The sequence below is a fragment of the Trypanosoma cruzi genome, genomic scaffold, assembly GCF_000209065.1.
Source record: "Trypanosoma cruzi strain CL Brener 1047053516799 genomic scaffold, whole genome shotgun sequence".
Lineage (NCBI taxonomy): Eukaryota > Euglenozoa > Kinetoplastea > Trypanosomatida > Trypanosomatidae > Trypanosoma > Trypanosoma cruzi.
In genome coordinates this window covers 103,843-130,448 of record NW_001849536.1, presented here as the reverse complement: position 1 = coordinate 130,448, position 26,606 = coordinate 103,843, and the positions used below count along the sequence as shown (strand labels likewise).

Genomic DNA, 26,606 nt, shown 5'->3' with positions numbered 1-26,606 from the left:
GGTTCTACAAACAAACACACACACTCACACACACATCCACCAAACACTTCCTTGTGTTTCATAATTGTTTTGTTCTCCTTCCTTATTCTTATTCTTCCTCGTTTTAATAGAGAACATGACTTTCAATGTCCTTTTCCTCTGGCCCTTGACGCTGCAGCTTCCTCCTCTCTTGCCGCAGCGGTAACACCTTACGACGTAACCACCAGTGGTCTATACATACACCCACCGTCATCGTGGCAGCAGACATGAATGCCCACAGAACAATGTAACCTAAAACTTGGAATGCAAGCTCCAACATTTTCCCCCCCTAACTTGTTTTTTTTTTTCTTTTTTTATTATTTCCCCCCTTTTTTTTTGTATGTTCTAGATACTTTTGTGACTGTCCCAGAACCGAGCAGCCGGTATATGTACACAAACATACACGTATTCGTCATTACGAAAGCGGCACGACAACAACAACAACAACAACAACGAAAGAATATATAAATTCCTTCACAAATTACACGCAGGACCTCATCTTGCAGCATCCCTCCCCCACAAACACACACAGAGAGAAAGAGAGGGAGAGAGAGGAAAAAAAAAAAAAGAGAAATTCATGCCTCCTCTTTCTCCACTCTCACGGTTGGTTGGTTATTCGTGTTATTTACCCTTCATAAACAGAACAATAATAATGATCATAATAGATATATATGTATAAACCGCAATCCACGTATACATGGCACATCCGTTGAATATAAATAAAGATGGAAAGAAACGGGGCCACACGTACGATAAATGATAGACATGCCTCGGTCTCTCTCTCTCTCTCTCTCTCTCTCTCTTTCCTTCTTTCCTTATTGTGGGTAGGAGCCATTCAAGCCGCATCCTGAAACTCCCCACATACAAACATACACACACGAAGAAGAGAGATAAAGCACGTGCTTCATTCCGAATGCAACATGTGTTGCACTACCCAAAGTGCAGCGGTGTCACTTCCCATCAAGAAATTTCAATGCGGTCAGAAGCTGTTTTCGCGCAGTGGCATGATCATAAAATTGCAGTGCACTGACCGCCTGCTTGGCACACTTCTGTGCACTAATCATAGCGTCCATTGAAGGACCATCTGCTACACTACTGGCGTTGGGTACCATCATGGGCACTGCCGGCGCCGGCGGTTGTGGCGGTGGTGAAGGGTTGGGCGGCTGGTACGGCGGTGGTGGTGGTGGTGGTGGCGGTTGCTCGGGCGTCATCATGGGATGATACATTGATGCCGGAAATCCCGGCTGTTGCTCCTGCGTCCTTTTATCATCGCTCGCATCCTCTGAGAACATTTCATCGAGTCCCCCTGACGTCTCTGGAGCATTGGGGCTCTCGTACGGTGTGCCGCTTTCAATCGCCTTCTTCATGCGCACTGCGATGTAACGCGCGTAGTCACGTCGCTTCGCTGCGATGGGGTCAAGTTCGCCGTTCTCTGAAAACTGCGCCGTTGCGTCCAGTAGAATGGAGGCGGTGAAGAAGAGCCGCACAAGGCCCATCTCTGCCGGAGCCCCACTGCGTTCCGCGTCATCTGCCTTCGAAAATAACGTGAGAGCTGTTTTCGTCAATACCGTACGGCCATCCACTTCCGTAACCTCCTGCCCAAGACGTTGTTTTTCCGCTTCTAAAACCTGGAGAAGTTGTCGTAGGTACTGCGTCCCAACAGGATCGTCCTTCTTTCGCTGCTTCATGGCAAGGTGGGCGACATGTGTCCTCAAAAAGTACGAGATGGCGGGTTGTACCTTGTCAAACTCATCCGCCCGCTGCAAGTACGGACGCAGTGTTGCCACCCAATGATCAGGCACATTCACCGTAAGTGAGGAGGAGGTGGTCATATGTAACGTCATGTAAACTTCCTCCTTTCTGTGGTTAAAGTCATGTGTTATACAGATAGAAAGAAAAAAGAAAAAAAGAAAAGGATCTTCATATGAAATAAACATGAAATTGTGATAAATAATGTCTAAGCCCCTCTCACTCTCCCACAGTCCATTAAAAAAAAAAAAAAAAGAAGTGTGATGTAAATTAAAAATAGACGTATGTACACATTGTATTCTATGTCTGCATGTATGAATGGGCTAAGAAAGAGAAGAGACAGAAGAAGCACAATCCACATCACCCTTTTATTACAATTCATAGATGCGACTGAGTTTCTTTCCGGCGGTAGCACTCAACAGAGATGCCTCACTCTCTTCTTCTCTCTTTGTTTCTTTTTAATACGGTGTTAAATATAAAGAAGACGTCGCTGACGGGCTGCACGTTCTTTTCGTATTGCCTCCTTTTCTTCTTGAATGCGCCTAAGTTCATTCACTTCTCGCTCCGTACGGATTATCGCACTTCGTACGCGTGCAAGTCGTTTGTTCATGGCGTAGCACTTGGCCTCATTGCTGCAATCATGTCGTTGTGCCACGATGTCAATTAACGTGAAGGACAGCCTTTCCTCCTGCATGCGCAGACGCCGTAGACGGGTGTGTGGGTTCTGCCAGGTGGCTGCGCCTCCCACTTCCACTTCCTCCTCCTCCTCGCCTATCGCACGATGAGTCGTTGAGGCAGCAGCAGGACCGTTCAACGGAATACGCATGCTGACAGAGCTCCCACGGCTATAAAGTACCGCTTCCACCTGCAAACTGTCAATATCTCGTCGCCATCGTCGCTGCGGTCGATAATTTTCTGCGTCCTCTTCGTTCAAACGGGGTGTGCCGGCGTCTGTTTTGCGGTCATTTCTAACGGGGTTGGGGCGCACGGGGGAGGGGGAGTGAGTGCCTTTTGGCCCCATTCCGTTCACATCTAGCGCACGTGAATTGTGACCTTCACTGCTGCCCGTCGTGCTTTCTCCGCTGCTTCTGGTTTTGTTGCCATTATGACTATCTAAGAGTTCCTCTTGGGAGGCATCCCTGTTCGGCATCAAGGACTCCGTCACGCTTTCCTCCGCGTCGGTGAATACAGTCGACACGGAGTGAGAACTGGAAGGAGAAAAAGGCGCGGAACAAACAGGTGGCGGTGCTACTGCTGCCGCTGCATGCGTCCTGTGACCGTCATGCCGCCTCTGACGAGAGGACCGCGTTTTTTTCTCGTCATGGTTCTTACCAACGACTTGCGTCCCGTTGTTGCCACTGCGGAGGGCGAGAGCCAACAGGGGCGACACCGCCTCCGCGATGCACAGGGAGAGCTGCTGCACAAACACTCCCTCCTGCTCCAAAGGATTCCCCGACGGCAATGCAGCCCCACGAGGTTGTCCCTTCTTTTCTTCCTTTTCTTCTCCTTCCGGCATTCCGAAAATGCCGCTCAAGTGCGGCCGGAGTCGTTGGTGCGCCTCGAGGAATTCCACAAGCGTCTCCTCCGATGGGCTTGCGTCAAAGCGAGCGAAGTTGTCATCCATCCGACGCAGTACTCCCTGCACCTGCGAATGCATGTGAGCAAAGTACGCCGACCACAGCCGCCGCATCATTTCAAGGAAGCGTGTTGCCGCGTCCGTCGACGCAATGACAAGAGACGCGGTGAGTTGCTCGGATTTCACTGCCTTTGACCCATGCCTTGCTGACGGCAATCGTGTGGCCGGCGGTGAATCCCCATCATCCTCAGTATTGCTGCCACCATCCCCGCTTCTGATGGATGCATCATGTCGCGGAGGTCCCAGGCTTCGCATTATTATCTCCCGATCCCCATGAAGAGGATTGGCGTCATCGCTACACGTGTCATGTGATGCCACGGTGGGGAAAGTCACTGCCTGCTGCTGTTCCAATGGGTCCTGTAGAACTTGCAGCAGGCGCTGTCGAAACGCCTCATCCCATTCAACAGTAGGCACAACTGCAGACATCTGCATCCCTTTCTCTTCGCTTCTCGCAGACGCAGGTGGGCCGGTGGTCTCTCCGCTGTTGAGCGCAGCACCCTCTACCGTCTTTGCAGCCTGTAGTTTTGCGTTAAGCTCAAATAATACCTTCCGCTGTGCATCGTAGGCGCGTGTATAACATCGTAGCTGCTGCTCCAAACGTTTTATGCGTCTCTCACACACCGCATTCATTGCCTGTTATTTCTCCTCTAGAAACAAATATGTATGGATGTATATCCTCTGGTTCCCTCTATTTCAATGGAAGATAAGTCAGACAGGAATCACGAGGCAATAAAAGCCACATGCATGTATAAATATCAACAAGTATATATATATATATATATACAAGGAGACATACCACACGTACACAGTAAAAGAAAGAGAGGAAGTGAGAAATAAAGAGAAATAGAGAGAAATAGAGAGAGAGAGAAATAGAAAGAGAGAGAGAGGTTCAAACGTATCCATTTATTCTCATTCATGTGTGCCGATGTACACAAAGACATATAGATATATATATGTAGGTATGGATAGGTATATATACACGGGTAATATATATATACATACATGTATATGAAACGTATTTCTTCATAGAAGTAAGCATGGCTAAGAAAACAAAACAAAAAACAAAACAAAAAAAAAAAAAAAAACGCAGAAAAAACATAAGAAATTGTCCTTTTCCTTCACCCTTCCTCCCATTCCCCTTCTACGTATTCTTCCTCCCCTCATCATCACCGTAATAGGGAGAATAATAATAATAATAATAAAAGACGTAAGCAACCATCAAAAAAAAAGAAAAAAAAAAAAAAAAAAGGGAAAAACAATGGGAAACACAACAAAAACATAAAGACATGTTCAAACAACAACTTTTTTTTTTTTTTACCTTCTTTCATGCATTGTTGTGAAACACATTTTTTTTTTTTTTTAATAAAATTTTATTTTCGCTACTTTTCCCTCCCCTTTTTTTTCCCTTTTATTTATTTATTTATTTTATTCCAAAAATTATTACATGGCGTGGCAAAATGTAAAAAACGCACACATCTCCCGCCGGGCATCTCATTCATAACTCCCTCTCTGCACGGGATTTTATTTCTCTTCTTTTTTTTTTTTTTATTATTTGGATCTGTGCGTGTGTGTGTGTAGAGGGAAGGAAGAGGAAATACACATAAATACACAGACATATATAGACAGACAAAAACCAAACCAAAAATGTCTCTACTCCTGTCACCGTTGGCGTAGGAACACATAAGGCCCCCTTCTTCTTCTTCTTCCTCCTCCTCCTCCTGCTTCTTCTTCTTCCTCCTCCTCCTCCTCCTGCTTCTTCTTCTTCTTCTTTCCTCCCAACAGTGGCAGGCAGGCACACACACACACACACACACACGGAAAGTATGCGTGAGAGTCAGGAGTACACATGTCGATGAGAGGGGGCCACCACATATATATATAATATATATACATTACAATGGGGTGCTCAATCTTATTTCCCATCTCTATCGTCCAATTCCCGTAGTGCAAGAACAAATCCAATATTTGGGTTAATATCTTTTTTCCGTTTCTTTAAAAACTCAAAAGCATCACGGTAACTTTTCACAACAGATGGTGTATATACACCGCCTGTATTACATGTAATATGGGGGTTTTGAATAGCAAGACAACAACAACACTCACAACATTTACCATTTGTACTATGACTTTCTTTTTCAACATCACTACCATCTAAAAGTAATGTCGAAATAGGAGATACATTTGGAGGTGTAAATATAGGTGTAAAAGATTCTTCTTCCATATGTTGATTTTGAATAGAGCAATTATCATCTACCCAAAGTGTCTCACCGTAAATCATAAGATAAGCAAGAATAATAGCCGCACTTCGACTTACACCCATCCGACAATGTACAAGTACTCCACCACCCACGGATTTATTGGGGATCGACATAACTTCTTCACCATCATAACTTCTTATGTTCCCTGTAGTTTTCCTTGAACTCCGTAAAGCACGTTCACGACGGTGTAATTGCTGATGAATTATTCGTGTAATTGGACCAAAGTAACGTGTAATATTCTCATCACTGTGATCTTTTAATGGAAACTTAATAAATTTGATGTCATAGTCGTTGTATATCATCGTCTCCATCATTACGCATTCTTCAGCAACATTAATCACAAGTGAAATACCATGGGCAGCGAGGGCATCAATCTTTAAGGCATCACTGTAAGAACCCAGAAATAACCCTGGTAAAACCATCGCTGCATCAAGGGAATATGAACTGCACGCACCATGAGAAAGTGGAGGAAGTGGAGGAAGTGGAGAAGGGGTAAACACACCGCTCCGATTACCGTTTTTGGTAAGAACTTGCCGAGTGGAATTTTCTTGTACAAATTCCACCGGTTCAGCAATGCCACGTGCCTGTACTCCGCAAATGCAATCGTTTTGCTCATGCGATGTCAACACAAATCCGTCGCTTCTGCTGTTGCTGCTGCTGCTGCCGCCACCGCCACCGCCACCGCCACCGCCAATCGTCATCGTTGTCGCCTTTGTTGTTGTTGTTGTTGTGGTGGTGGTGGTGGTTTGGGCTTTTGAAATTCCAAATGTTTTTTCTGTTTCATTTTCCTCATGGCTAACGTTACAGGAAGAGAAGGTTGGCGTGCCTGTCAACACATGACAGACACTTCTCACAATGTGATGACTGGACGCCTGAAGCGTGCTAAGGGTCCGACTGCTGCTCGAGCTGCTACTTACGCTAACATCAAAGTCACTACTACCGGGGTTATATGCGGAATTTGCCGCATTACACATTGGGGAAACAGGCAGTCGAATATGTAGCTGTGAGGAGGCCTCCGGCAGACGCTGACGTAAACGGCGGTCAGTAATGTCATTCTCAGATAATATTTTTTCCTGCCGCTGTTCCTGTTGGCATTCCGCCTCCGCCTTCGCCTCTGTCGCTGTCGCTGTCGCTGTCATCCCCTCTTCCGTCACCATTTCTTTGCCGAAATTCTTTCTCCACAAAGGAAGCATTCTGTGGAGTTGCGGAGTAACCTTTTGCAGAAAGTAGTCGCGTTCCTCTTCCTTCTCATAACAGGAGTGTGGCTGCGTGCCAACAGTTTTGGGGACAACGGGAGTCGATGTGCATTGGCGCAGGGAGACATGAGGAACTGGCAAATCGATCGCCGATAGAGATGCCATCTGCCCCTTCGATGATTGACCCTGTAGTGGCAAAGAGGGTGTCGGCATCGGCGTCACATCCACGCTGGCTCTTGCCGTGCTGGCCGATGTGTCGTTACCTGGCATCTGTAACGGAGACTGCCTCCCCGGGACGGATGCCTGCGTCACAATCTGCTTCTTGTCCCCAGATGCTCGACAAGAAACAAATTTTATAACCGCCTGCATCTGGCTGTTACTGAGACTCACGGAGGAAACACGCGCGCCGTTGCCCGGGGCAGGGGGCTTGGTGGTGAAAGAAATATGTCTAGTGCTTCCAACGACAAAACGGCTTGGGCTAACATGCGCACTACTTCCGACGCTGCTGCTACTGCTGCGTCCACTGCATGTATACTCTGTGACGCCGCTTCTTGCGGGCGCAACTATGCCGTTTTGCTGTGATCTGCCGGCATTGGTGTCCACCACATTCACTACTGCTGCTGTCGTCTTTGTTGTTGTTTTTGTTGCGGTCATGTCTCCGCTTCCTTCCTCTTTGCATGCGGTGAGGCCCTGCGCACCGCTCACGTCCGTCGAGGTGTTCGATGCGGGGGCACTCCCGGATGCTTCCAACGGAAATGTCTCCTCCTCTTCACAGTTCTCACCCTCTTCCTCCCTATTCTTCTGCTTATTGCAGCAGCGTTGTTGTTGCGGGCGCGGTGGCTGCTGCTGCTGCTGCTGCTGCTGGTTCCCCTCCCCGGGTGGCCCAACGCCCTCACCCCCGTCAGCAGGCATCAGACTCATGGCGGCAGGTCACAAATACGCCCAGCGGCCGCAATGAATGAAGTGGTGGAAATATTCTCGTGCGTGCGTGTGTGTGTATGTGTTTGTGCAGGAATTCAGCGCCCACGTATCTGCTCCCTCTGACCTCGTTTTCCCCGCCCTGCTCCGCCCTACACATAGACAACCGAACAACCCCCTCCCCCCCTTCCAAAAAAAAAAAAAAAAAAAAAACCCTCTCCACTCACTCCCTCCCTTCCTCCACACACACACACACGGTAGATGTATCCGTATGAGGGTGTAATAACGCAACCGCACCTCAGGTGGGTGGAGGGAAGGCCCAAAAAAAAAAAAACAAAACAAAAAAAAAAAAAAAAACGGAGTTCTCAAATGTGCACTTAAGAGAAGAAGTAATGTTAAAAAAGATGATCCCTCCGATTAGACGTACTTATTGCTCTTCTTCTCCTTTTCCTTCTTGTACTCACTGTAAATATGTATGTATTTGTGTGTGGATGCATTAGAAAAATAGAAAAAAAATGAGAATAGAAATGACAACTCATCAGCAGCAGCGGCCGCAGGATCTTCAAACAGCCCAAATATATATTTATATATTTATATAGGGGTAAAGACAATGCATGTAAATGGTACCCTAACCCATTAGGGTGGGAGGGGGGGAAAATGGGGGAAGCCAAGCTGATAACGATCGCAAATGATAAGAAGAAAAGTCCTGACGTCTTTCACGTCAAATCCCCCCACCCGCACTCCCCCCCAAAAAAAAAATAAAAAAAAAAAAAGAAGAAAACAAACAAACAAACAAAAAAAAAAAAAAGAAGGGATAAGTCGTACAAATACACACATACATATATACACACAAATACATACATACAAACACACAAGAAAAAAAAAGAAAATTACACGCCTTTTTGTTTGTTTGTGGTTTCGTATGTATTACATATGTATTTAATACATACGTGTATGTATATATAAATATAAATGTATATATGTATGGAGGGTATGAGATGTCTGCATGCCTCCTTTCACTGTCCGTAGTACCCCAGACGTGAATTCACATCTTGATGGGGGGAATAAATGCATGTAACTGGCGAGGCACATACCACACAGAAACAGAGAGAGAGAGAGATAGATAGAGAGATAACACAAACAAAGAAACAAAACAAAATAAAACATATAAAAGACAAGGCAATAAAAGGGAAACAAAGAAGAAGAAGGAAAAAAAAAAAAAAAAAAAAAAGAAGAAGAAGAAGCATTACAACAAACATGACACACGTACAAATAAATACGTCTCAAAACTACATTTTTTTGTTTTGTTTGTTTTTCTTTTTTTTTCCTTTTCTTTAAAAATTCATTTCTATAAATTTTATTATTTATTTATTTTTACCTTTTCATTTTCTTCTTCTCACTGCTTGTTTGTGCTTTCTAAAATTTATTTATTTCATTTATTACAGATGTTTGTTATAAAAAAAAAAAAAAAAATGTTTGACGTGTCGTCTTACATAACTCCACTTATTTGTGTTTAACATAATACATACGGGTACATACGGGTACATACATACGGGTACATACATACATACGTGTACATACATACGGGTACATACATACGGGTACATACATACATACGGGTACATACATACGGGTACATACATACGGGTACATACATACGGGTACATACATACATACGTGTACATACGGGTACATACATACGTGTACATACGGGTACATACGTGTACATACGGGTACATACATACATACGTGTACATACATACATACGTGTACATACGGGTACATACATACATACGTGTACATACGGGTACATACATACATACGTGTACATACGGGTACATACATACATACGTGTACATACGGGTACATACATACATACATACATACGGGTACATACATACATACGGGTACATACATACGGGTACATACATACGGGTACATACATACGGGTACATACATACATACGTGTACATACGGGTACATACATACATACGTGTACATACGGGTACATACATACGGGTACATACATACATACATACGGGTACATACGGGTACACACATACGGGTACATACATACATGTACATACGGGTACATACGGGTACATACATACGGGTACATACATGTACATACGTGTACATACATATAATATAATACACATATATGTATGCATGTATGCATGTATGTGATACATGACAGATGTGTAACGTCACATCGTCGCGTTTTCCTCTTTTCTTTCCTCTTTTCTTCTTTTTTTTTTTCCCACCGCTCACACCTCCACGTCCTTCATGTATATATTATATGTATGTATAGACATGTATGTACACGTATGTATAATACACCTTTCCTTCTTGTTTACAAATAAAAATAAATTTAAAAAAATCACTTTTACCGTGTCCCCTTCTTCTTCTTCTTCTTATTGTTTGTTTGGAAGGTCTTATTGGATGCAAGTATACATGTATATTATTATTATATTTACACGCAGATGTCTTCTCCCACAAACCCCCACTTCTTCTTCTCCTTTTTTTTTTTTTTTTTTTAATGTTTTTCCTTCGCAAAAATAAAACAATAACAAAAAAAAAGCACAAAAAAACAAACAAAAAAACAAAAAAACGACGGCCCTTCAAATCCACTCAAACGTACACTTTTCCTTTAAAAAAAAAAAAAAAAAACAGGTTGAGATTTTAATTTCCCCCAGCCACCAGCCACCACCAACCACCACTTCCCCCCTTTCTTTCTTTCCTTTCCATCCCATTCCCCCATTACTCCGCAGGACCGTCACTGTCATTCACAACAGCCGCATCCTTCCATCTTCTCTCGTTGCGTCCCACCCTTTCCTCCTGAAAAGGTGGAAAAAAAAAAATAGATGGATGATGTTCGCTTCGCTCCTCCCCCGGTCTTCATACCGTATGAATCCCTCTTTTCTTTTTTTTCTTCTTCTTCTTCTTTTTTTCCTTTGTTGTTGTTATTTCTTCTTCGGTTATGGGAGGCATCCAAAGGGTGCTCTTAGCGGTAATCTCTGTAGTGATCCGGCTTGGGCCGTTTCCTCCTATTACGCCGTTCGGCAACCTCTTCATTGGCGGCATCTGTGCATGGCTGCGGCTGCGAGGGGAAAACCAATGGGCCACTGCCTCGCACGGCGTTGCCACCACCACCGCCACCACCGCTGTGCCTTTCCATCGTGACACTATCACTCGTGGCAGGCCGTCTGCCGCTGCTATTGTTGTTGTTGTTGTTGTTGTTTGTACCGGATGGACGCCAGACGGTGGAGGTGATAGATGCAAACTCCGTGTCATTGTTATTATAATTATTATTGTGTATATTGTTTTGCCTGCTGCTGCTACTACCATAAGTTGCTGTCGTTGCCTCCATCATGGCAATTTCCCCGGCATGGCCAGAATCCATCTGCTGGGAGGATGCATAATGATAACGGTGTGGTTTATTGAAAAACTTCTTTGTGGAACTCCCCCTACTCTTGTAATGGTACGGCTTCGCATGAATACTAATACCCGAGTGATGCAACCCGGTTGTTGTTGTTCTCGTCGTCGGCGTCGTTGGCGAAAGGGACACCGCACGCTCCAGTATACCAAAGCCAGCACCAGCATTAGTACTACGACCACTGCCAATACTCCCCACATTACTGTTGGTATTATTATTAATATTATTAATATTTGTATCATAGACACCGCATCCGTACTGCTTTTGTTGCCGTGGTGGCGGTTGATAAATAGGGTGGTAGGAATGATAATAATGCGTTGGTATATTTGTGGTGGATCCAGTGGCATTTTGTGCGATTACTGTCACGAGGGTTGTGGTGTGGGCGTTGCTGACGGTCCCACCAGATGTTTGACGATAAACAGCCGGCAGGATGACTTGATCCAGCGACATGCCCGGCATGCCTGTGCCGGGGTACACAAGTGGGTTTTGTGGAAAGAGGGAACCACTCGGGCTCAGGTGCTGGATTTTTGCCTGTTCACTAGAAAAGTCTTCGGCTGCACATCGCCGTATACGCTCCCGCCGCTGTGAGGAAGAGACATCAAAGCGCTCCTTCCAAGGTCGCAGTTCTTCCACCCAAAATTGTCGTTGAAACCTCCTTCGTGTCACCTCGTCTATCTCCTCCGTGTTGGATGCAAAAACTGTCACAAGCCGCAATAACAACTTCTCTAATGTCTCGTACTCGGACTCATCCAACCACATGTCCCACTCCAGACACCCACAAAAACGAAGTTCCAATTTATTGATCTCCGCGTTACTGATACCACCAATGCGGCTGTAATACTCATTGCTGTAGTATTGATCATCGCGAAGCTTCGCCCCAAGTAACAGACTGGTAATCGTAAGGCGATGAACATTATAGACACTAACGGGATGATTGATAAAGTGCGAATACTTTAACAATAACATAAGACTTGCAATGAGAGTTTCCCCACTAACACCGCTGTGACGCACAACACGATCCAAATAAGCCTCTATAGGCATCTGAGGAAGACGATGGGAATGAAAGTCTGAGGTGAGTACCGGTTCTGCTTTATTGTCTTCAGAGAGGTTTTCCAAAAACAACGTGACAGCCATACGCGCTGTCACCAAATCAATTTGACTTTGAAGAGGTTTACGGGCGGATACCACCACCGGAGAAAAAGCACACATCTCGCATGCCTCCGCCTCCTCAGTAGCACCAGCTACATCAACGTCCTTGCTGTCCTCATTGGACACCTCGAACTTACATGCATCCTCGCGGGAATTGCATGAGAGCGGTGGGGTGTCTTGCGAAAAGGTAAACCCCTGTTGTTGCTCCTGTAATGCGTCCCCTTCCTGCTGCTGCTGTTGCTGTTCTTCTTCTTCTTGATGATGATGATGTTGTTGTTGTCCCTCATGCGGTTGGGCAAACACTTCATCAATAACTGTTCTTGGTGTCGTGTCTGTGCATGTCTCAGGCGTCGGCTCATCATTCGACGAGGAGGTTCGTTTCATACCTTCATCATCGGCCTCCCCGTTGTTGTCTTCCGTACCCATTGCACCCGTATCCACCATGCCACCCTCCACGTTCTCTATAGCCACCGTAGTTGCCGTCCCTACGCCTGCAAAGTTCTTCGCATGGTGCCCCCCGGTGCTGTACCCCTGGCCGCCACCATCACCGTCTGGGGGTCGTGAGGGGGCGAAGTGGGACGCCGCAGCCATACCAGCAGCCACGGCGGAAGATGTATACATGACCCTGTTATTATTGTTATTATTATTATTGTTATTATTATTATTGCTATTATTACAGCTACCGTTGGCGTTGGCGTTGCCACTTCCAGCATGATATGAGTCTCCTCTGGAGAAGCAGAAAGACGCTGCGGCCGTGTGACCTGAAAACAGGCAGGAATTCATCCCTACAGACGTCGTCGTCGTGCTGCTGCTGCTACTACTGCTGCTGGTGGTGGTGGTGCTGGCGGTGAGCGGCCTTTGCGCTCTGGTAAAGAGAATGGAAGATCTTTCGCAAGATATCATAAAAATATTATTATTTTTTTTTGTAAAAATAAAAATAAAACTAAACTTTTTTGTTCTTTTCTCTCTCTCTTCGCCCCCCTTCTTCTTTTTTTTTTTTTACTTTTTTTTTTTTTTCTTCTTTTAATTTTTTTAATGTTATTATTTCTGTGCACACACACACAGACGTGTGTATATATTATAAATATATATTTGTGTGTGTGTGCACCTTTTTTTTTTTTTTTTCCTCTTTTTTCTTGTTATATATATATATGTATATTCTCCTTCTTCCTTATTAATGTTTGCTCGTTTATTTATTTATTTATTTTTTTTTTGTTTTTTTTTTTATTGTGTTTGTTTATATTTCGCTTCGTTTATTTGTTTTGTACGCCCCCTCTCCTCTACTGTTATATGTGCGTGTAAATATTATAAAAATGTGTTTGAGTGTAAATGAGAAGAAAAAAAGGTTCAGAAAAATAAATAAATAAATAAATAAATGGGAAATTGAAGTGAAGGGAAGTGAAGTAAGCAGAGACATAAATGAAGGGAGGAAAAGAAGAGATTAAAAAAAAAAAAAAAAAAAAGGGAAGCGTCTTACCGCATGACAGGATTGCCGGGGTGCCTGACGATGTCTACTGCACCACACTCCGCCGAAGTTGCACAACACACACACACACACACACACACAGAGAGAGACTCACACAATTTACACTCATAGATACAGATTCATACATACATACATGCCATAGAATATATAGGGGATATAGCGGGGTTTGAAGGGCTTTGACAAATACAGGAAAGAGATAGCCAAACACACGCAGACACACGTATACAAATACACACACAAAAAAAAAAAAAAAAAAAGAAAAAAAAAAAAAAAAAAAGCAAGGAGAAGTCATAAGTGTCTATTTTGACTCAGCACATGCAACGTGTGCCGTTTATGACTTCCTTATCATTCAACATTCCCTGTCATCAGGACGGACATACACCGGCCGCGGCCTCGATAGCCGTTGGGCGGAGGATTTTTGTGCTTCCACTGCAGCAGTACCAAACGGCACTTCTCTTATAAGCACATACGGGCGACCATACTCATCTAATCGCACCTCCTCTACAAGAACAACCGAATCATAATTCGTTCCACCAGTGGCATCGTCTTCAGCAGTACGGCGGCCACCATCACCCGCAGCGGTCTCATGTCTATCCTCACGCTGCGCACGCTTGATTATCCGGCGGCGTGCCTTGGGGGACTGCACCAGAAAATTCTGCCGCTCTGGTCCCATTGCCCATGCCGATGGTCGGTCCGGCTCCTTTATCACAAAGGAAGAGTACAACTTTAGAGGTGGAAACGGCGGCACGTCAACAATGCAGCGCTTCGGAGAAGAACCGGAATTCCCCGCAGTGCCTTCTGGGGTGCGCTTCAACGGGGTGGATCGTGTGTGGCTGTGACAGGATGGAGACACCGCCCCTCTTCCCGTTGCACCATTTCGTTTCTTGTGGACGCTGCTATTGTTGCTTGACAAACTGTAGTTCACCCCACATCGAACACGGTGTTTACTCGCACCAAATACATCCCCTTTTTTCAGTGGGGAGTCCAAACATGGTTTAAAGTCTTTCCGAAGGTCAACAACAGGAATTGGGATTCGACCAACAGCGTCGCGTGTCACCGGACTCCCTCCCGGGGCACGCAAATGGTTTCCAGCAATGTCACCTTCACTACAGCAGCGTCGGAGGTTTCGCGCCGTAGGATTTCCCACCACGGAACGAGGCTGAGGCCGCCGCGGATGAGGGGATGCCATATCAACAGGTGTCCTCGCCGACAGATTTTCTCGTCGCCGTCGTGCCGATACCGGTAAGGATGAAGGTGATGGTGGTACGGAATCGTGGCGCCATGCATGTTCCTTTCCATTCTGCTGCTGAGATGGCCCTTGTGTAATCATTCCATCGTTTTCATACTCAAAAATGTGTGTCATGGGTTTTGACGTGTCCGCGTGTGGCCTGCGACTTGGATTGACTGGATTCACTTTGTGTCCACGTAAGGCAGACTGTGCCCTCCCACCTGACGCATTTTCGCCAGAACTAACACGTCTACCGCTATTATGATTCTCATTATTACAACCATTATGAGTGTTATTATTATTACTACCATTGCCGCAAGGTGTTTTGTGGGGTGGTCCTTCAAACTTATGAAGGTCGTCATGCCTGCGCGATGGAATAAATGACGTCACTTCATATGGATGATTGAGTGAATAGTCACAGAGTTCCTCTTGTTGATAACATCGTCGTCTTTGAGCCGATGCACGACCTGCACGTTGCGGTGAAGACAGCCTTAACATCTGCAAAGATCGGTACGGTGTGTATCGTCCACCGGAGACATAAGGTCCAGTGAAGCTGGCTTCGCTATCAGACTCACCAGAAGCCACCGCCCGGTTATAACCGTCCCTGAATTCTATGCAACCGAGAGGACGGCGCAATGAAGAAGGAAGGGGCAATGGATCGGGATGAAAAGAAGAACTGCGCCATGGCTGACGAGGGCTCTTTGTATGCGTCGTCGACGTTCCACCTCTTCGGCTGTGCTTTCCTGAGTAATCACCCGGCGACACGCTATCATGCCTCCGCCACCGCAAGAAGCGATCACGCTGTAATTCCTCTTGTTCTCGTTTCAGCTCTTGATACAGCTGATATACATCGCGAATATGAAAAATAGGCGAGTGTAATAGGTGGGGAGATGGAGAAATCAGCCTTCTCCTTTCTCTGCTGTAATCCTTCTCACTGCCCCTCTTGACACTTCGGCCCCGGCGCGGAGTTTCTCGTTCTTTTCGGTCATCAAAATCATCATGATCACCATCATCCTTGTCGTTCCTAGAAGATTTTCTGGTTGCATGTAGAGACGTTGTTTCTTTAAGAATTTCCCGCTCCGTGGCTTTTGCATGATGGTCTGAACTAAAAGAAAGGGGCTTGATACATGAATCGGAGGAGTCACGACGCAGCTGGGGTTGCTGACGTTGTCGCTTCGTGGATTTATTGACCTCCTGGGCTTCTTGTGTCGCCCGTGACTGCAACCCAATTGGTGGCGGTGGTAGTGATGTTGGTGGCGATGATGAAGGTGAAAGGCGGCTGGATTCTACAGCGCCTAAAGGAGTTTCCCTGACGTCTCCGACCGCGTCTTCGGCGGTCAAGGACGGCAAATTTGCCACTTTGGCGGAGGGCCGCAACCTTTCCTTTTGTGGATTCGTGTCGTGCCGCTCCTCCGCTAAGGAATTATTAACAGGTGCACTTCCCACAGTCGTGTTTTCTTCTTGCAGCTCCAGCTGACGCACCGGAGTCAGACTCCCGTCTCTTTTCAACGTGTCCGGGGAACTCGTATTGGTCGTCACCGACAAAGTATCTGACGACACCGGAGGATGATCTGAAACGGCAAAAAGCCGCGTATCAGAAGCTTGCACTCCCGTGTTTTCACCCTTCTTTTGCTGGGTCAACAATTGGCTGGGCATAAATGATGTGGCCAAAGAAGACGGGGAGACATGCACCGACTGTCCCGCTTGGGAACCCTCCTTTTCAGAACCAAACACGGCGGTTTGCGTTGTCGATCCCAGTTCCTTTGCCGGTTCGCTGGACCGCGACGAACCAGATGAATCCTCGTCGCTGTCCACAATGGTAATGGAAGGAAACCTGAGCACATGTTGTTTCTGCTTTGACTGACGATGGCCTTCCTCAGCTTCGTTGGCGACATTTGCAGCAGATGACGGGGCTATCCCAGCTTCCCCAGCCTCATCTCGCAGTTGCACTGTGGGGGACGTCACGAGGGGAGAGGCTTTATCATCTGACGGCGTCGGTGGCGGCATTGTCGCTTTCGGGGTGGCCATTCTGGTTGTTGTTTCTACTGTAGCCAATGAAAGTGATGCCGGGTCAAATTTATCACCCGTCGACGTAATCGCATGCCCATCACCACCTAAATTCTTCGATGGCAATTGCTGTCGTCGCTGTTGTTGTTGTTGTTGTTGTTGTTGTTGTTGCTGCTGCTGCTGCAAAGGCATTGTACCTGATGAAGTTTGACTCCCTGTGCCTCCATTTGTATTCTGTTCCAAGTTTTGAAACGCGCCGGTGGCTGCAGTCATACTCGCCCTTACCGCTGCCGTTCCAGCACCCGGCCTCTGTTCTATTGGGCGAACCCCACCCCTTGCATCTCGTACTGCCTGTGGCGCAGATGCAAGCTTTGGCCGCCCCGCATTTTCGTCACTCCCCTTGAACAATGCATTCTTCATCGTTCCCCATATTCCACTAATCGATGAGCGTTTCTTCTCCTTCCCACCCGAGGGCGATGGCTGCACGTTTGTTGCCAATCCCGCAATTGACTGTTGAGATTGCGCCGGAGCAGGGGATGGTCGCGCCCTCCAAACGTTACCCATTGGCTGCTGCACAGTTGAATCCAAAGTCCCAATGCTGGAGGAGCTTCTTGTAACTTCAAGCAATCCCCTCGCTCGTTGCGGTTGACCAGGAGCGTTGGGAGGCGTATTCGCTAATAAAACAACCTGCTTCTTTGCCGGTTGCGCCAAAGGAGCATGTGGAACGACAGAGGCACTAAAGGAAGGGGAGTGGCTTTGGCTAGGTCTGGCTGCTCCCTGCTGTGACGTTGGTGGGGGACCCATTGGCATCTTTGCCATTGCTTGGTTCGTTAAAAGCTGCTGGGGGTAATGAATAGGAGGGGTTGCAGATGGTTGCTTTGTGGTTCCACCGAGTGGTCCAGCTGGGTATGGCATGGGCGTCATTTTCCCTACAAGGTGTGGAGGCACCATGACTAATTTCCCCTGTGGATGGATGGAATCCATTGCACTGCCCGAGATTGCGCCTTCTCCAGAGGGATGTGCAGTCATCAGAGAAATGTGACTTCCGGATCTCGAACCTCCTTGTAAATGCCCTGACGAGCCCCCCCTTGACTGTTGCACCGCCCAAGAAGGTGGTGGCAAGGTCGACATCTTCACCTGTGCCGCATGAAGTGTAGGCGCCCCGCCTGTCCGTGGCTGCTGCTGCTGCTGCTGCTGCATGAGTAGGGGAACCACCCACAGACACACACAAAAGTAGACACAACACAAGTGTCACTCACGGCACCACAGCCCTATCCTATCGCTAAAAGGAGGACGTTGCAGTACTCCACACACTTACCCAAACGAGAAAGAGAGAGAGAGGGAAATAAAAAAAGAGAGAGAGTGTGTGTAAAAGGGGAAATGTGGACAACGCAATTTACATTCACCTTGTTCCTTCTCTTTCAACTTCAGTAACACGACAAAAGCAGCGACCAGAGGGTGTGAAAAGGGCAGTTTTTTTTTTTCCACAAACGAAAATTCCCACGGCATACACATATACACGCAAGATAAAAACAAAAAAACAAAAACAAAAACAAAATAAATAAATAAATAAAAATAAAAGAAAACAGCGGTAAAGATCCATTCCGCTGCATCCACTCCCTTTTTTTGCTGTCTCTCTCTCTCTCCCTCCCTCTTTCTCTGAATGCAAACAAAAAAATATCTATAGACTTATTTCTATGCTGAGAGAGAGCCTCCCTTTCCCCCTGAATTTCTACCCCAAATCCTCTTCGTCACTGTCCACGCACAAAATGTAGCATTTCCCCGCCTTTTTTTTTATATTCTTGGAACAGTTTCATTTCGTATTCAAGTCCCTAATTTGTGCCGTCATTGCAGCAAGCGGTGTGTTTTGACGTGGTTCCACGTGATACGCCCCGGGTCCCGGCGTATCCGCTCCTAACGCTGGCGGATAGTGGCCCAGTGTGACGGGAAAAGACGGTCCACGCTCTCTCAAATCCCAGTGAGACGGGTGAAAGTACACCCCTGGGCCAAGACCGCTTCCAGTTCCTGCACGCACCCCAGCCGCTGCTTCTGCTGCTGTCGTCATGGTGCTGATAGTGGTTGGAAAACCAAACGATGGACCTCTCGGCTGAATTGCAGGGGCAGGGTGGTAATACTGCCCCGGGTCAGTTGTACTAACCGCTTGTGCTTCAGCAAAGCGTTCAGCTCCAGCAAACGTAAATGCTGGCACGGGTGGCCCTGGGTCTATGGGATGATGATATTCACCTGGCCCGGGGGCATTCTTTTGAGTCTGTGGGACAATATCGGGGCGAGAGGCGTGACCAAAACTAAATGCAGGTTGGCTCGGCATCACAATCGGTCCGCTTGTCAAATAAGCACCGGGACCCGGAAGATCTTCGGTTTTTTCTAGGGTTCTTGGGGCCGTTCCAAACGCCACTGTCTGACTGCTAAGCGCGGCAGGAATGGCGTATGTTGCCGGCCCAGGAGTGGCATTCACACGCGCTGCAAAGACTGCATCAGGGTCTACTGTAGAAGGAGGAGCAAATGTTGTCGTGCGTGCTGTCTCCACAGGCTGAGGAGAGTACGCGCCGGGTCCAGGATACTCAGCCCCTGCATGCCCATCTTTATAGGTTGATTTTCCTTGTACAGTGAACGCTGGACCTGTCAAGTACCGTGTGGCGTAGCGATTTGTATCGTAACTACCCGGCCCTGGAATATCTTGCGTGGTATACACATTTTCTATTTTTTTACTTGTGCCAAAAGAATAACTGACGTCCTGCGACGGGCACCATGCAGACGGTAGGCTGTACTCGCCTGGACCAGGCTGTTCTGCCCGTTCCTGCGTCTCAGTCAACACGAACCGTGGTGCGTGGGGAAAGGACGCTCCACTTGTCGTGTTTTGTGGCGCTACGGGGCTATATGAGGCTGGACCTGGCATTTCCGACGCGGTCGCCTCATCTCTGAGAGGGAAACGAGCCGCTGTAAAGCGCATGGCCACACCTCCATCCAGCGGCGTAGTGAGGAGAGGGTCTCCACGCCTTACCTCGTAATGCCCTGGCCCTGGTAGGTCTGTAACGCCTGCAGTAGCATCCCCCACCTCGGCCAGCCGCGGCGCACGAGCAATAAAAACCCCGGTTGTTGACTGCGGCAGTTGCGGATCGTAATAGCCCGGGCCGGGCGCCGTGAGGGATCCGACGCAATCCACGTTATCAACGACGGTATCAAAAGTCTTAAAGCGCTCAGCTTTAAGAAAAGAGACACCCGTCCCGGCACCTTCAGTCGCAGGGAAGGCGGGAGGCAAAGTATATGTACCAGGCCCGGGGATGTAAGACTTTTCCACTTCCACCAGCGTGGGTCCACGTGGTGCAGTGCGATGCATAGAAAATGCAGGACCCTCTTGTCGATTTAAAGTGACATCATATGTCCCCGGGCCGGGCACATCTCCGTCCTGACCGGATTGTTCACCACCTCTCTCAGCGGTACCAAAGCGAATACTATTTCCTGTAGGCGATATCGTAGGATTGTATGTGCCCGGGCCAGGCAATTCATCGTTTCCGACAAAAAACTCCTTCTTGCCGGATGGAAAGGAATACACTTGTGACGCATTCCATTGCGGATGTTGGGGTGAGTACTGACCCGGCCCGGGGAGAATAACATCCGTCTCTTTTCCAGTAGTAAAACGCGATTCTGTAGGGAATGACGCTCCAGTGAAGCGGCGCCACATGCTTCCGTCTGCAGCCGAGTCTCCGTACTGCCCGGGTCCTGGCGTATCACTGGCATCAACGTGTGATTCACGTGGAGCTGTTGAAAATCGATAGGCAGGGGCAGACGCTGCCGCCACCGTTGTTGTTTTCGTCACATCATATGTCCCAGGGCCAGGAACTTCTGATAGAAGCAAAGGTCCCACCGTACGATTTGAGGTCCCGAAACGAGTTGTGGGTGCAGTAAGAGTCGGAATAACGACATCATACGACCCTGGGCCTGGGACATCACCGGCTTGACCACCACCAACAAAACCACCATCGTCATTATTCCCATGCATTGAAATGCGTGGATTTTTCCCAAAAGAGTATGCCGGACCGTTCGTCGTCGTTGCGTCCTGTACGCATTCATATTGACCAGGACCAGGAAAGAGGGCGCGCTCTCGTTGTTCATAATCTGGAATGCGGGGTTCTGTCCCAAATACAACTACTCCCCGTCCCCCCAACTGGTCCCCTGCATTATCCAAAACATAGGAGCCAGGCCCTGGCGTATCATAGGTGTTGCCATCACCAAACCTTTCACTTCCGCCGTGGAATCGGGGAGCAGTTGGGAAGGAGACAGGCCCCATGACTGACCCGTCGTTCGGCTGCAGTGTTGGGACGTACGCACCTGGACCTGGCGTTCCCGCCGCATCCTGCAATGGGGGCACTCGAGACGCGGTTCCAAACACAACGCCTCGTGGCACAAAAGCTTGGCTCTCTGCTGTGGTGGCGTATTGTCCAGGACCAGGCGTTGTATCTGAGGGTTTCCCCTCTCCCAACCGTTTTGTATCAGCTCCTCCAAAAGTAGCGTGAAACGCATGTGGAACCTGCAATACCGCATCATACGATCCTGGTCCAATATGTCTTTGCATAAAAGCCTCTCGCTCTTCGGGTGAAAGAGCATTTTTCGGCGAGGACCCAAACACCACCGCGGAAGCCATCCGCTCGGGTGCACCTTGGGGAAGATATGACCCGGGCCCGGGTAGATTCGCTGCGTCTGCCGGTATGATCCAATCGGACTTATCGTTTGCATTCCCAAAAACAACGCCGCGCATGGGTGAAGATGATGCAACTTCGTACGCCCCGGGTCCAGGAATGTCTCTGTATTCCTCTTGAAAAAACCGAGGGCTGGTGCCCCACGCGGCACCTGCAATATTGCTTCTAGCTTCCCGCGGATCGTACATTCCAGGACCAAGTCCGCCTCCCATCTTTTCATCCATAACAGCCTCGTTTTTCACAAAACGAGGACTCGTGCCAAAAAAAGCCGTTGTGGATAACTTTTCAGGTAACGCAGCCTCATAGGCACCCGGACCAGGAACACTGTTGCACAACATCTCCTCATCAGCTGATTGGAATCGCGCCGCAATGCCCACAACAGCACTCGGGCCTTGAGATAATTCACGTGGGTCGTACTTCCCAGGCCCAGGTGTTGGATCTCCATTCACTGTACGATCCATCAACCGCTGTCGCATAGAGAAGGAAGGACCATCCTTGGGTAGCGTAATGTCATAGGCACCCGGTCCCGCATCGGTTGCAGCGGTAGCAACAGCCGTATCCAAGGACAGTGCGCGCGATGCAGTTCCGATAATAGCACCGCGTTCATGTAGCATTCTCATATTGTCATCAACATCATAGTGCCCGGGCCCGGGTATCAGGTCCCTCGAGTCGACACTGTCACAACCATAAAATCTTGGAGCAGTGGATGCGAGAAGTGGAACCGCTATGTGTCGTTCACGTGCTGTGTGCTTTACGACGTATGCCCCAGGTCCTGGAACACCTTCCTCTTGGGATTCCGGTTTGAAGAAACGCTGTGTCGTACCTATAAAAGCCGATCGTGTGACACCTGCCACATCCTCCACATCATACGCCCCTGGCCCAGGGAGATTCGCTGCCCGATTCGCTTCCTCATGCAATAAACGTGGCGCTGTAGGAAAGAAAGAAGTTGCGGAGCGCCCTCGACGCACATCAAAGATGGGAATAGAGTAATCACCTGGACCAGGAGAAGGTTCTTCAAGAACAGATGGCAACCCTCTCGTTGAGAATGTCCACTGAGGACCTGTTATTTCCTTTAAAATCACATAATGCCCCGGCCCTGGAACATCATCGGGTGGATAATACACACCACGCCACATGTTGTCGTCACGCCTCGCAGTTGTAATAACGGCACTTCTTCCACCTATAACGGTAGCACCGTCAGGCACCATCATTGGAACGTCGTATGTTCCCGGTCCTGGAACTTCATCTGGTTTCCCCATGGCTGATGCGTCCACGAGTCTCTTGGCATCAACTGGCAGTTTGGCCCGACCAAATGAAAATGCAGGGGAGTTTTTGTGTCGTGCATCTGTGCGTGTCGCATTTTCTGTCGAGTACTCCCCTGGACCAGGACTACACTCGCCATCGTGTTTTGCCATCCACTGAAGCTGGCGTGAGCTCGTTGTGAGAAAATAATTATTTTTGACTTGAGCTCCTGTCTGCCCTTTGGATTCGGTGTCATATGTCCCCGGCCCTGGTGACTCTGTCGGCGTATGTAACCGCCGCGCTGCCTTTCCTATGGAGACGCTTCTTGTCTTTCCTCGAGCGGAGGCCGCGTCAAAAGCACTGGCGACGTTGTACGCGCCCGGGCCGGGTGTCGAGGTCAATTGCAACGGTCTTCCACGTGAGGGCGTGTTGTCCCGCACCAAAGGACCTCTTCCCTTTCGTGGACCATTCTCCACACTCTCCGTGTGGGTCGATCGCTGCTGCTGCTGTTGCTTTTCCGTGGATGGTACCCGACACGGCGAGGTACCAAACACGGCACCTCTTTTCGTTGATGGGGAAACCACACGAAATGGGGATGATGTGAGAGGAACGACGGGCCTCCGTCCTAATGTTTTTTTCGCACCCACACGAAAAGAAGCATCATTACAGCTACTTCTGCTGCTGCTGCTGCTGCTGCTGTGGCTATCAGTTCCCCCTGGCGAGGCCGTGTGGATGGAGTGGCAGGGACAATTCCTCGCATGCGCCGCGGCATTTGTCGAAATCCCCAACTCCGGGAACTGCTTCCAATAGCACTGGCAAAGCAGCGTAAACTGGCGCTGCAACGCCCTTGCTGCATCTTCCGCACTACGACGGGCATGACGGGTGCCGAGTGGGCCACAGTTGCCCACAGCCCCTCCACCTCCTCCAACAGGAGGATTTTTGCTGTGACTGCGCGTGGCCATCGAATAACGCATGACTTCATCGTCGCCACGGAAGTAGGACCCCGGACCGGGCGCAGAAGTTTTTTTAATCGAATCACACATGCCACTGCGACCACTTCCAAATGTCGAAGGTGGCTGACACTGCCTCGGCGGTACTAACCCCCCCGTTTTACTACGACCATACGCCCCATACGCCCCACCTGCAGTTTTTTGCGGCGAAGAAACACTGCGTGGCATGGCGCCTAGACACTCCCTCGACGTATTTACACTATTCTGCTGATGCTGCTGTTGCTCTGGATGTGAGCCTCGTGCGGCGCATGGAAGATGACAACTGCAGCCGCAAACACGATTCACATCACTCATTAGAATGGTTGACGCTGTGGTAGTAGAAACGTCCACAATGTCATCTGCACAAAAACAACAAACCTTCTCTCCGACTGCCACGTCCTTCACGACAGAGGCGGAACACGCAACCGATGCACCACGCTTCCGCACAGGGCGCTGAGTCACGGATTTCGCGCCACAGGCGCTCTCAAGATTGTTATCAATTGAAAAGTCGACACTCGCAAGGATTTGTGCATACAACACATCCACCTGCGTCTGAAAATCATCGGCAACCAAAACCGCATGCGAAGATCCAGTCGGCTCCATCCAAATACAAACACAATAAAAAGTCGAACCGCTCTTAAATACAAACAACCAACACTACGGTACAACACAATCCTTTAAATTAAAAATTGTGAATGAGTATTTTCCGTCAATTCATAACAAAAAACACCAACAACAACAACAACAATAAAACACAACAAGCAAAAAATTGAAAAGAAAAAAAACAAAAGATACAAAAAAACACCAAATTAAACCAAAACAAATAAATACAACAAAACAAACAAAATGCACTATAATCTGGTGTTCTTAGATTCCTGTGGGTCACTCACGCGGGGTCGGCAAATGTGCAAACAGCTTGTGGTCATCACTGTCACGGCGGGACGACGGGAGAGGTGGGTTAGGGTTAGGGGTGGGCACGCCGCTTCAGTGGTACGAGTAACAGTTGAGGTAGTATGCACACGGCATCTTGTCGTCAACCTGCGCCAGGCGCCTTCCGATGGTAATTCCATTTTCACACATCATTTGCGGCACAGTGTCCCATAGCGCTGCAGCAGCCGCAGCACAAGGGAGAGGGAGAGAGAGAGAGGGAGAGAGCCAGTCACGGATGCCATCAGCTGGTAGTGCATGTTATCGATTATCTCCAGTCACGTACCACGCTCGGAGTGAGTATTGAATTGAATGCATCATGCGGCGGGCACACAACCAGCAAACGGGGCTCTCGCGCGTGCTTCGTACCGTCGCACCGCACTGTCTGCGGGGACGCATAGCGACACCGCTGCCTCGGCCACGGGGAAAGGGGGTGCTCCGTCCGTGACTGTCCACCCGCTAAGCACAGCAGTTGGACGGGGCGCGCACGGCCTGGCGGTTACGCGGGCTGCTCACGACAGTCTCTGCACCGCATCACGCAGCACCCGTCCACGTCTCGCCGCACCGATTGGACTCCACGCCACCAAACCGGCGTCGCCCTGCCCGGAGTGGCTGCACACACACACACGTATGACTGCGGGCGGCGGCTGGCTGCCTCGCGGGACTCATCCACATTCATTGGTGTAGTATAAATATGTAAGACGTGCATCGGGTCATAATCATCAGCCTCGTTAGGTGGAAGACGCATCACTAATCACAGTCACGCACTCCGTCGAGCCAAGTCTCCGCGCCGCAAGGGTGGGAGGGTGCAGTCAAGCATCAGCTGGTGTTCTTAGATTCCTGTGGGTCACTCACGCGGGGTCGGCAAATGTGCAAACAGCTTGTGGTCATCACTGTCACGGCGGGACGACGGGAGAGGTGGGTTAGGGTTAGGGGTGGGCACGCCGCTTCAGTGGTACGAGTAACAGTTGAGGTAGTATGCACACGGCATCTTGTCGTCAACCTGCGCCAGGCGCCTTCCGATGGTAATTCCATTTTCACACATCATTTGCGGCACAGTGTCCCATAGCGCTGCAGCAGCCGCAGCACAAGGGAGAGGGAGAGAGAGAGAGGGAGAGAGCCAGTCACGGGTGCCATCAGCTGGTAGTGCATGTTATCGATTATCTCCAGTCAAGTACCACGCTCGGAGTGAGTATTGAATTGGATGCATCATGCGGCGGGCACACAACCAGCAAACGGGGCTCTCGCGCGTGCTTCGTACCGTCGCACCGCACTGTCTGCGGGGACGCATAGCGACACCGCTGCCTCGGCCACGGGGAAAGGGCGTGCTCCGTCCGTGACTGTCCACCCGCTAAGCACAGCAGTTGGACGGGGCGCGCACGGCCTGGCGGTTACGCGGGCTGCTCACGACAGTCTCTGCACCGCATCACGCAGCACCCGTCCACGTCTCGCCGCACCGATTGGACTCCACGCCACCAAACCGGCGTCGCCCTGCCCGGAGTGGCTGCACACACACACACACACACACACGTATGACTGCGGGCGGCGGCTGGCTGCCTCGCGGGACTCATCCACATTCATTGGTGTAGTATAAATATGTAAGACGTGCATCGGGTCATAATCATCAGCCTCGTTAGGTGGAAGACGCA

The 26,606-nt window shown here is 48.8% G+C and overlaps 6 protein-coding genes and 12 non-coding genes across 18 annotated transcripts, besides 70 other annotated features; all 18 read right to left on the bottom strand.

Moving 5' to 3' along the window:
• Positions 1-10,821: a sequence feature (heterozygous, Esmeraldo-like haplotype).
• Positions 313-356: a sequence feature (A-rich).
• Positions 447-472: a microsatellite.
• Positions 549-592: a sequence feature (CT-rich).
• Positions 793-832: a microsatellite.
• On the bottom strand, positions 969-1,850 carry Tc00.1047053508385.60 (hypothetical protein, conserved; the record flags this gene model as incomplete). Its single annotated transcript, XM_806803.1, has 1 exon — positions 969-1,850. The coding sequence occupies one exon, from the start codon at positions 1,848-1,850 to the stop codon at positions 969-971; it is 882 nt and encodes a 293-aa protein (XP_811896.1).
• Positions 1,189-1,215: a microsatellite.
• Positions 2,237-4,033, bottom strand: Tc00.1047053508385.50 (hypothetical protein, conserved; the record flags this gene model as incomplete). The annotated part of the gene is made up of 1 exon (XM_806802.1): positions 2,237-4,033. One exon carries the CDS (start codon positions 4,031-4,033, stop codon positions 2,237-2,239), a length of 1,797 nt encoding a protein of 598 aa, XP_811895.1.
• Positions 4,167-4,186: a microsatellite.
• Positions 4,217-4,290: a sequence feature (CT-rich).
• Positions 4,343-4,413: a microsatellite.
• Positions 4,447-4,488: a microsatellite.
• Positions 4,586-4,605: a microsatellite.
• Positions 4,624-4,659: a microsatellite.
• Positions 4,749-4,780: a sequence feature (AT_rich).
• Positions 4,810-4,833: a sequence feature (AT_rich).
• Positions 4,937-4,957: a sequence feature (AT_rich).
• Positions 5,094-5,173: a microsatellite.
• Positions 5,197-5,219: a microsatellite.
• Tc00.1047053508385.40 (dual specificity protein phosphatase, putative) lies at positions 5,316-7,778 on the bottom strand (the record flags this gene model as incomplete). Its single annotated transcript, XM_806801.1, has 1 exon — positions 5,316-7,778. One exon carries the CDS (start codon positions 7,776-7,778, stop codon positions 5,316-5,318), a length of 2,463 nt encoding a protein of 820 aa, XP_811894.1.
• Positions 6,300-6,328: a microsatellite.
• Positions 6,356-6,408: a microsatellite.
• Positions 7,697-7,721: a microsatellite.
• Positions 7,967-7,988: a microsatellite.
• Positions 8,097-8,132: a microsatellite.
• Positions 8,349-8,373: a sequence feature (AT_rich).
• Positions 8,525-8,586: a microsatellite.
• Positions 8,603-8,649: a microsatellite.
• Positions 8,697-8,762: a microsatellite.
• Positions 8,875-8,907: a microsatellite.
• Positions 8,972-9,019: a sequence feature (CT-rich).
• Positions 9,070-9,111: a sequence feature (A-rich).
• Positions 9,125-9,152: a sequence feature (AT_rich).
• Positions 9,228-9,249: a sequence feature (AT_rich).
• Positions 9,334-9,541: a microsatellite.
• Positions 9,556-9,598: a microsatellite.
• Positions 9,612-9,967: a microsatellite.
• Positions 9,996-10,034: a sequence feature (A-rich).
• Positions 10,062-10,109: a microsatellite.
• Positions 10,133-10,156: a sequence feature (AT_rich).
• Positions 10,283-10,326: a sequence feature (A-rich).
• Positions 10,330-10,386: a sequence feature (T-rich).
• Positions 10,425-10,445: a sequence feature (AT_rich).
• Positions 10,696-10,730: a microsatellite.
• Positions 10,780-13,263, bottom strand: Tc00.1047053508385.30 (CYC2-like cyclin, putative; the record flags this gene model as incomplete). Its single annotated transcript, XM_806800.1, has 1 exon — positions 10,780-13,263. One exon carries the CDS (start codon positions 13,261-13,263, stop codon positions 10,780-10,782), a length of 2,484 nt encoding a protein of 827 aa, XP_811893.1.
• Positions 10,822-10,990: a sequence feature (areas merged during assembly that could not be assigned to a particular haplotype. This can correspond to areas where the two haplotypes were merged or to regions with more than two copies in the genome that were merged during assembly.).
• Positions 10,989-11,016: a microsatellite.
• Positions 10,991-20,643: a sequence feature (heterozygous, Esmeraldo-like haplotype).
• Positions 11,410-11,453: a microsatellite.
• Positions 12,587-12,640: a microsatellite.
• Positions 12,989-13,036: a microsatellite.
• Positions 13,164-13,204: a microsatellite.
• Positions 13,262-13,303: a sequence feature (AT_rich).
• Positions 13,343-13,394: a sequence feature (A-rich).
• Positions 13,433-13,454: a sequence feature (AT_rich).
• Positions 13,549-13,601: a microsatellite.
• Positions 13,714-13,737: a microsatellite.
• Positions 13,804-13,823: a microsatellite.
• Positions 13,903-13,927: a microsatellite.
• Positions 14,085-14,123: a microsatellite.
• On the bottom strand, positions 14,196-18,281 carry Tc00.1047053508385.20 (hypothetical protein, conserved; the record flags this gene model as incomplete). Its single annotated transcript, XM_806799.1, has 1 exon — positions 14,196-18,281. The coding sequence occupies one exon, from the start codon at positions 18,279-18,281 to the stop codon at positions 14,196-14,198; it is 4,086 nt and encodes a 1,361-aa protein (XP_811892.1).
• Positions 15,332-15,386: a microsatellite.
• Positions 17,208-17,264: a microsatellite.
• Positions 18,257-18,279: a microsatellite.
• Positions 18,406-18,444: a sequence feature (CT-rich).
• Positions 18,605-18,662: a sequence feature (T-rich).
• Positions 18,714-18,742: a microsatellite.
• Positions 18,895-24,633, bottom strand: Tc00.1047053508385.10 (hypothetical protein, conserved; the record flags this gene model as incomplete). Its single annotated transcript, XM_806798.1, has 1 exon — positions 18,895-24,633. One exon carries the CDS (start codon positions 24,631-24,633, stop codon positions 18,895-18,897), a length of 5,739 nt encoding a protein of 1,912 aa, XP_811891.1.
• Positions 20,644-20,911: a sequence feature (areas merged during assembly that could not be assigned to a particular haplotype. This can correspond to areas where the two haplotypes were merged or to regions with more than two copies in the genome that were merged during assembly.).
• Positions 20,912-26,606: a sequence feature (heterozygous, Esmeraldo-like haplotype).
• Positions 23,710-23,740: a microsatellite.
• Positions 24,756-24,791: a microsatellite.
• Positions 24,792-24,877: a sequence feature (T-rich).
• On the bottom strand, positions 24,889-24,959 carry Tc00.1047053508385.13. The gene has a single exon (XR_008255528.1). It is a non-coding gene; the product is annotated as a C/D small nucleolar RNA (snoRNA), TB10C3C4 (small nucleolar RNA).
• Positions 25,015-25,113, bottom strand: Tc00.1047053508385.12. The gene has a single exon (XR_008255527.1). It is a non-coding gene; the product is annotated as a C/D small nucleolar RNA (snoRNA), TB10C3C3 (small nucleolar RNA).
• Positions 25,156-25,185: a microsatellite.
• On the bottom strand, positions 25,201-25,279 carry Tc00.1047053508385.11. Its single transcript, XR_008255526.1, has one exon. It is a non-coding gene; the product is annotated as a C/D small nucleolar RNA (snoRNA), TB10C3C2 (small nucleolar RNA).
• Tc00.1047053508385.9 lies at positions 25,305-25,376 on the bottom strand. The gene has a single exon (XR_008255536.1). It is a non-coding gene; the product is annotated as an H/ACA snoRNA, TC10C3H1 (small nucleolar RNA).
• Tc00.1047053508385.8 lies at positions 25,509-25,577 on the bottom strand. Its single transcript, XR_008255535.1, has one exon. It is a non-coding gene; the product is annotated as an H/ACA snoRNA, TC10C3H2 (small nucleolar RNA).
• On the bottom strand, positions 25,636-25,715 carry Tc00.1047053508385.7. The gene has a single exon (XR_008255534.1). It is a non-coding gene; the product is annotated as a C/D small nucleolar RNA (snoRNA), TB10C3C5 (small nucleolar RNA).
• Positions 25,777-25,851, bottom strand: Tc00.1047053508385.6. The gene has a single exon (XR_008255533.1). It is a non-coding gene; the product is annotated as a C/D small nucleolar RNA (snoRNA), TB10C3C4 (small nucleolar RNA).
• On the bottom strand, positions 25,907-26,005 carry Tc00.1047053508385.5. Its single transcript, XR_008255532.1, has one exon. It is a non-coding gene; the product is annotated as a C/D small nucleolar RNA (snoRNA), TB10C3C3 (small nucleolar RNA).
• Positions 26,048-26,077: a microsatellite.
• Positions 26,093-26,171, bottom strand: Tc00.1047053508385.4. The gene has a single exon (XR_008255531.1). It is a non-coding gene; the product is annotated as a C/D small nucleolar RNA (snoRNA), TB10C3C2 (small nucleolar RNA).
• Positions 26,197-26,268, bottom strand: Tc00.1047053508385.3. Its single transcript, XR_008255530.1, has one exon. It is a non-coding gene; the product is annotated as an H/ACA snoRNA, TC10C3H1 (small nucleolar RNA).
• Tc00.1047053508385.2 lies at positions 26,401-26,469 on the bottom strand. Its single transcript, XR_008255529.1, has one exon. It is a non-coding gene; the product is annotated as an H/ACA snoRNA, TC10C3H2 (small nucleolar RNA).
• Positions 26,465-26,487: a microsatellite.
• Tc00.1047053508385.1 lies at positions 26,538-26,606 on the bottom strand. Its single transcript, XR_008255525.1, has one exon. It is a non-coding gene; the product is annotated as a C/D small nucleolar RNA (snoRNA), TB10C3C5, 5' partial (small nucleolar RNA).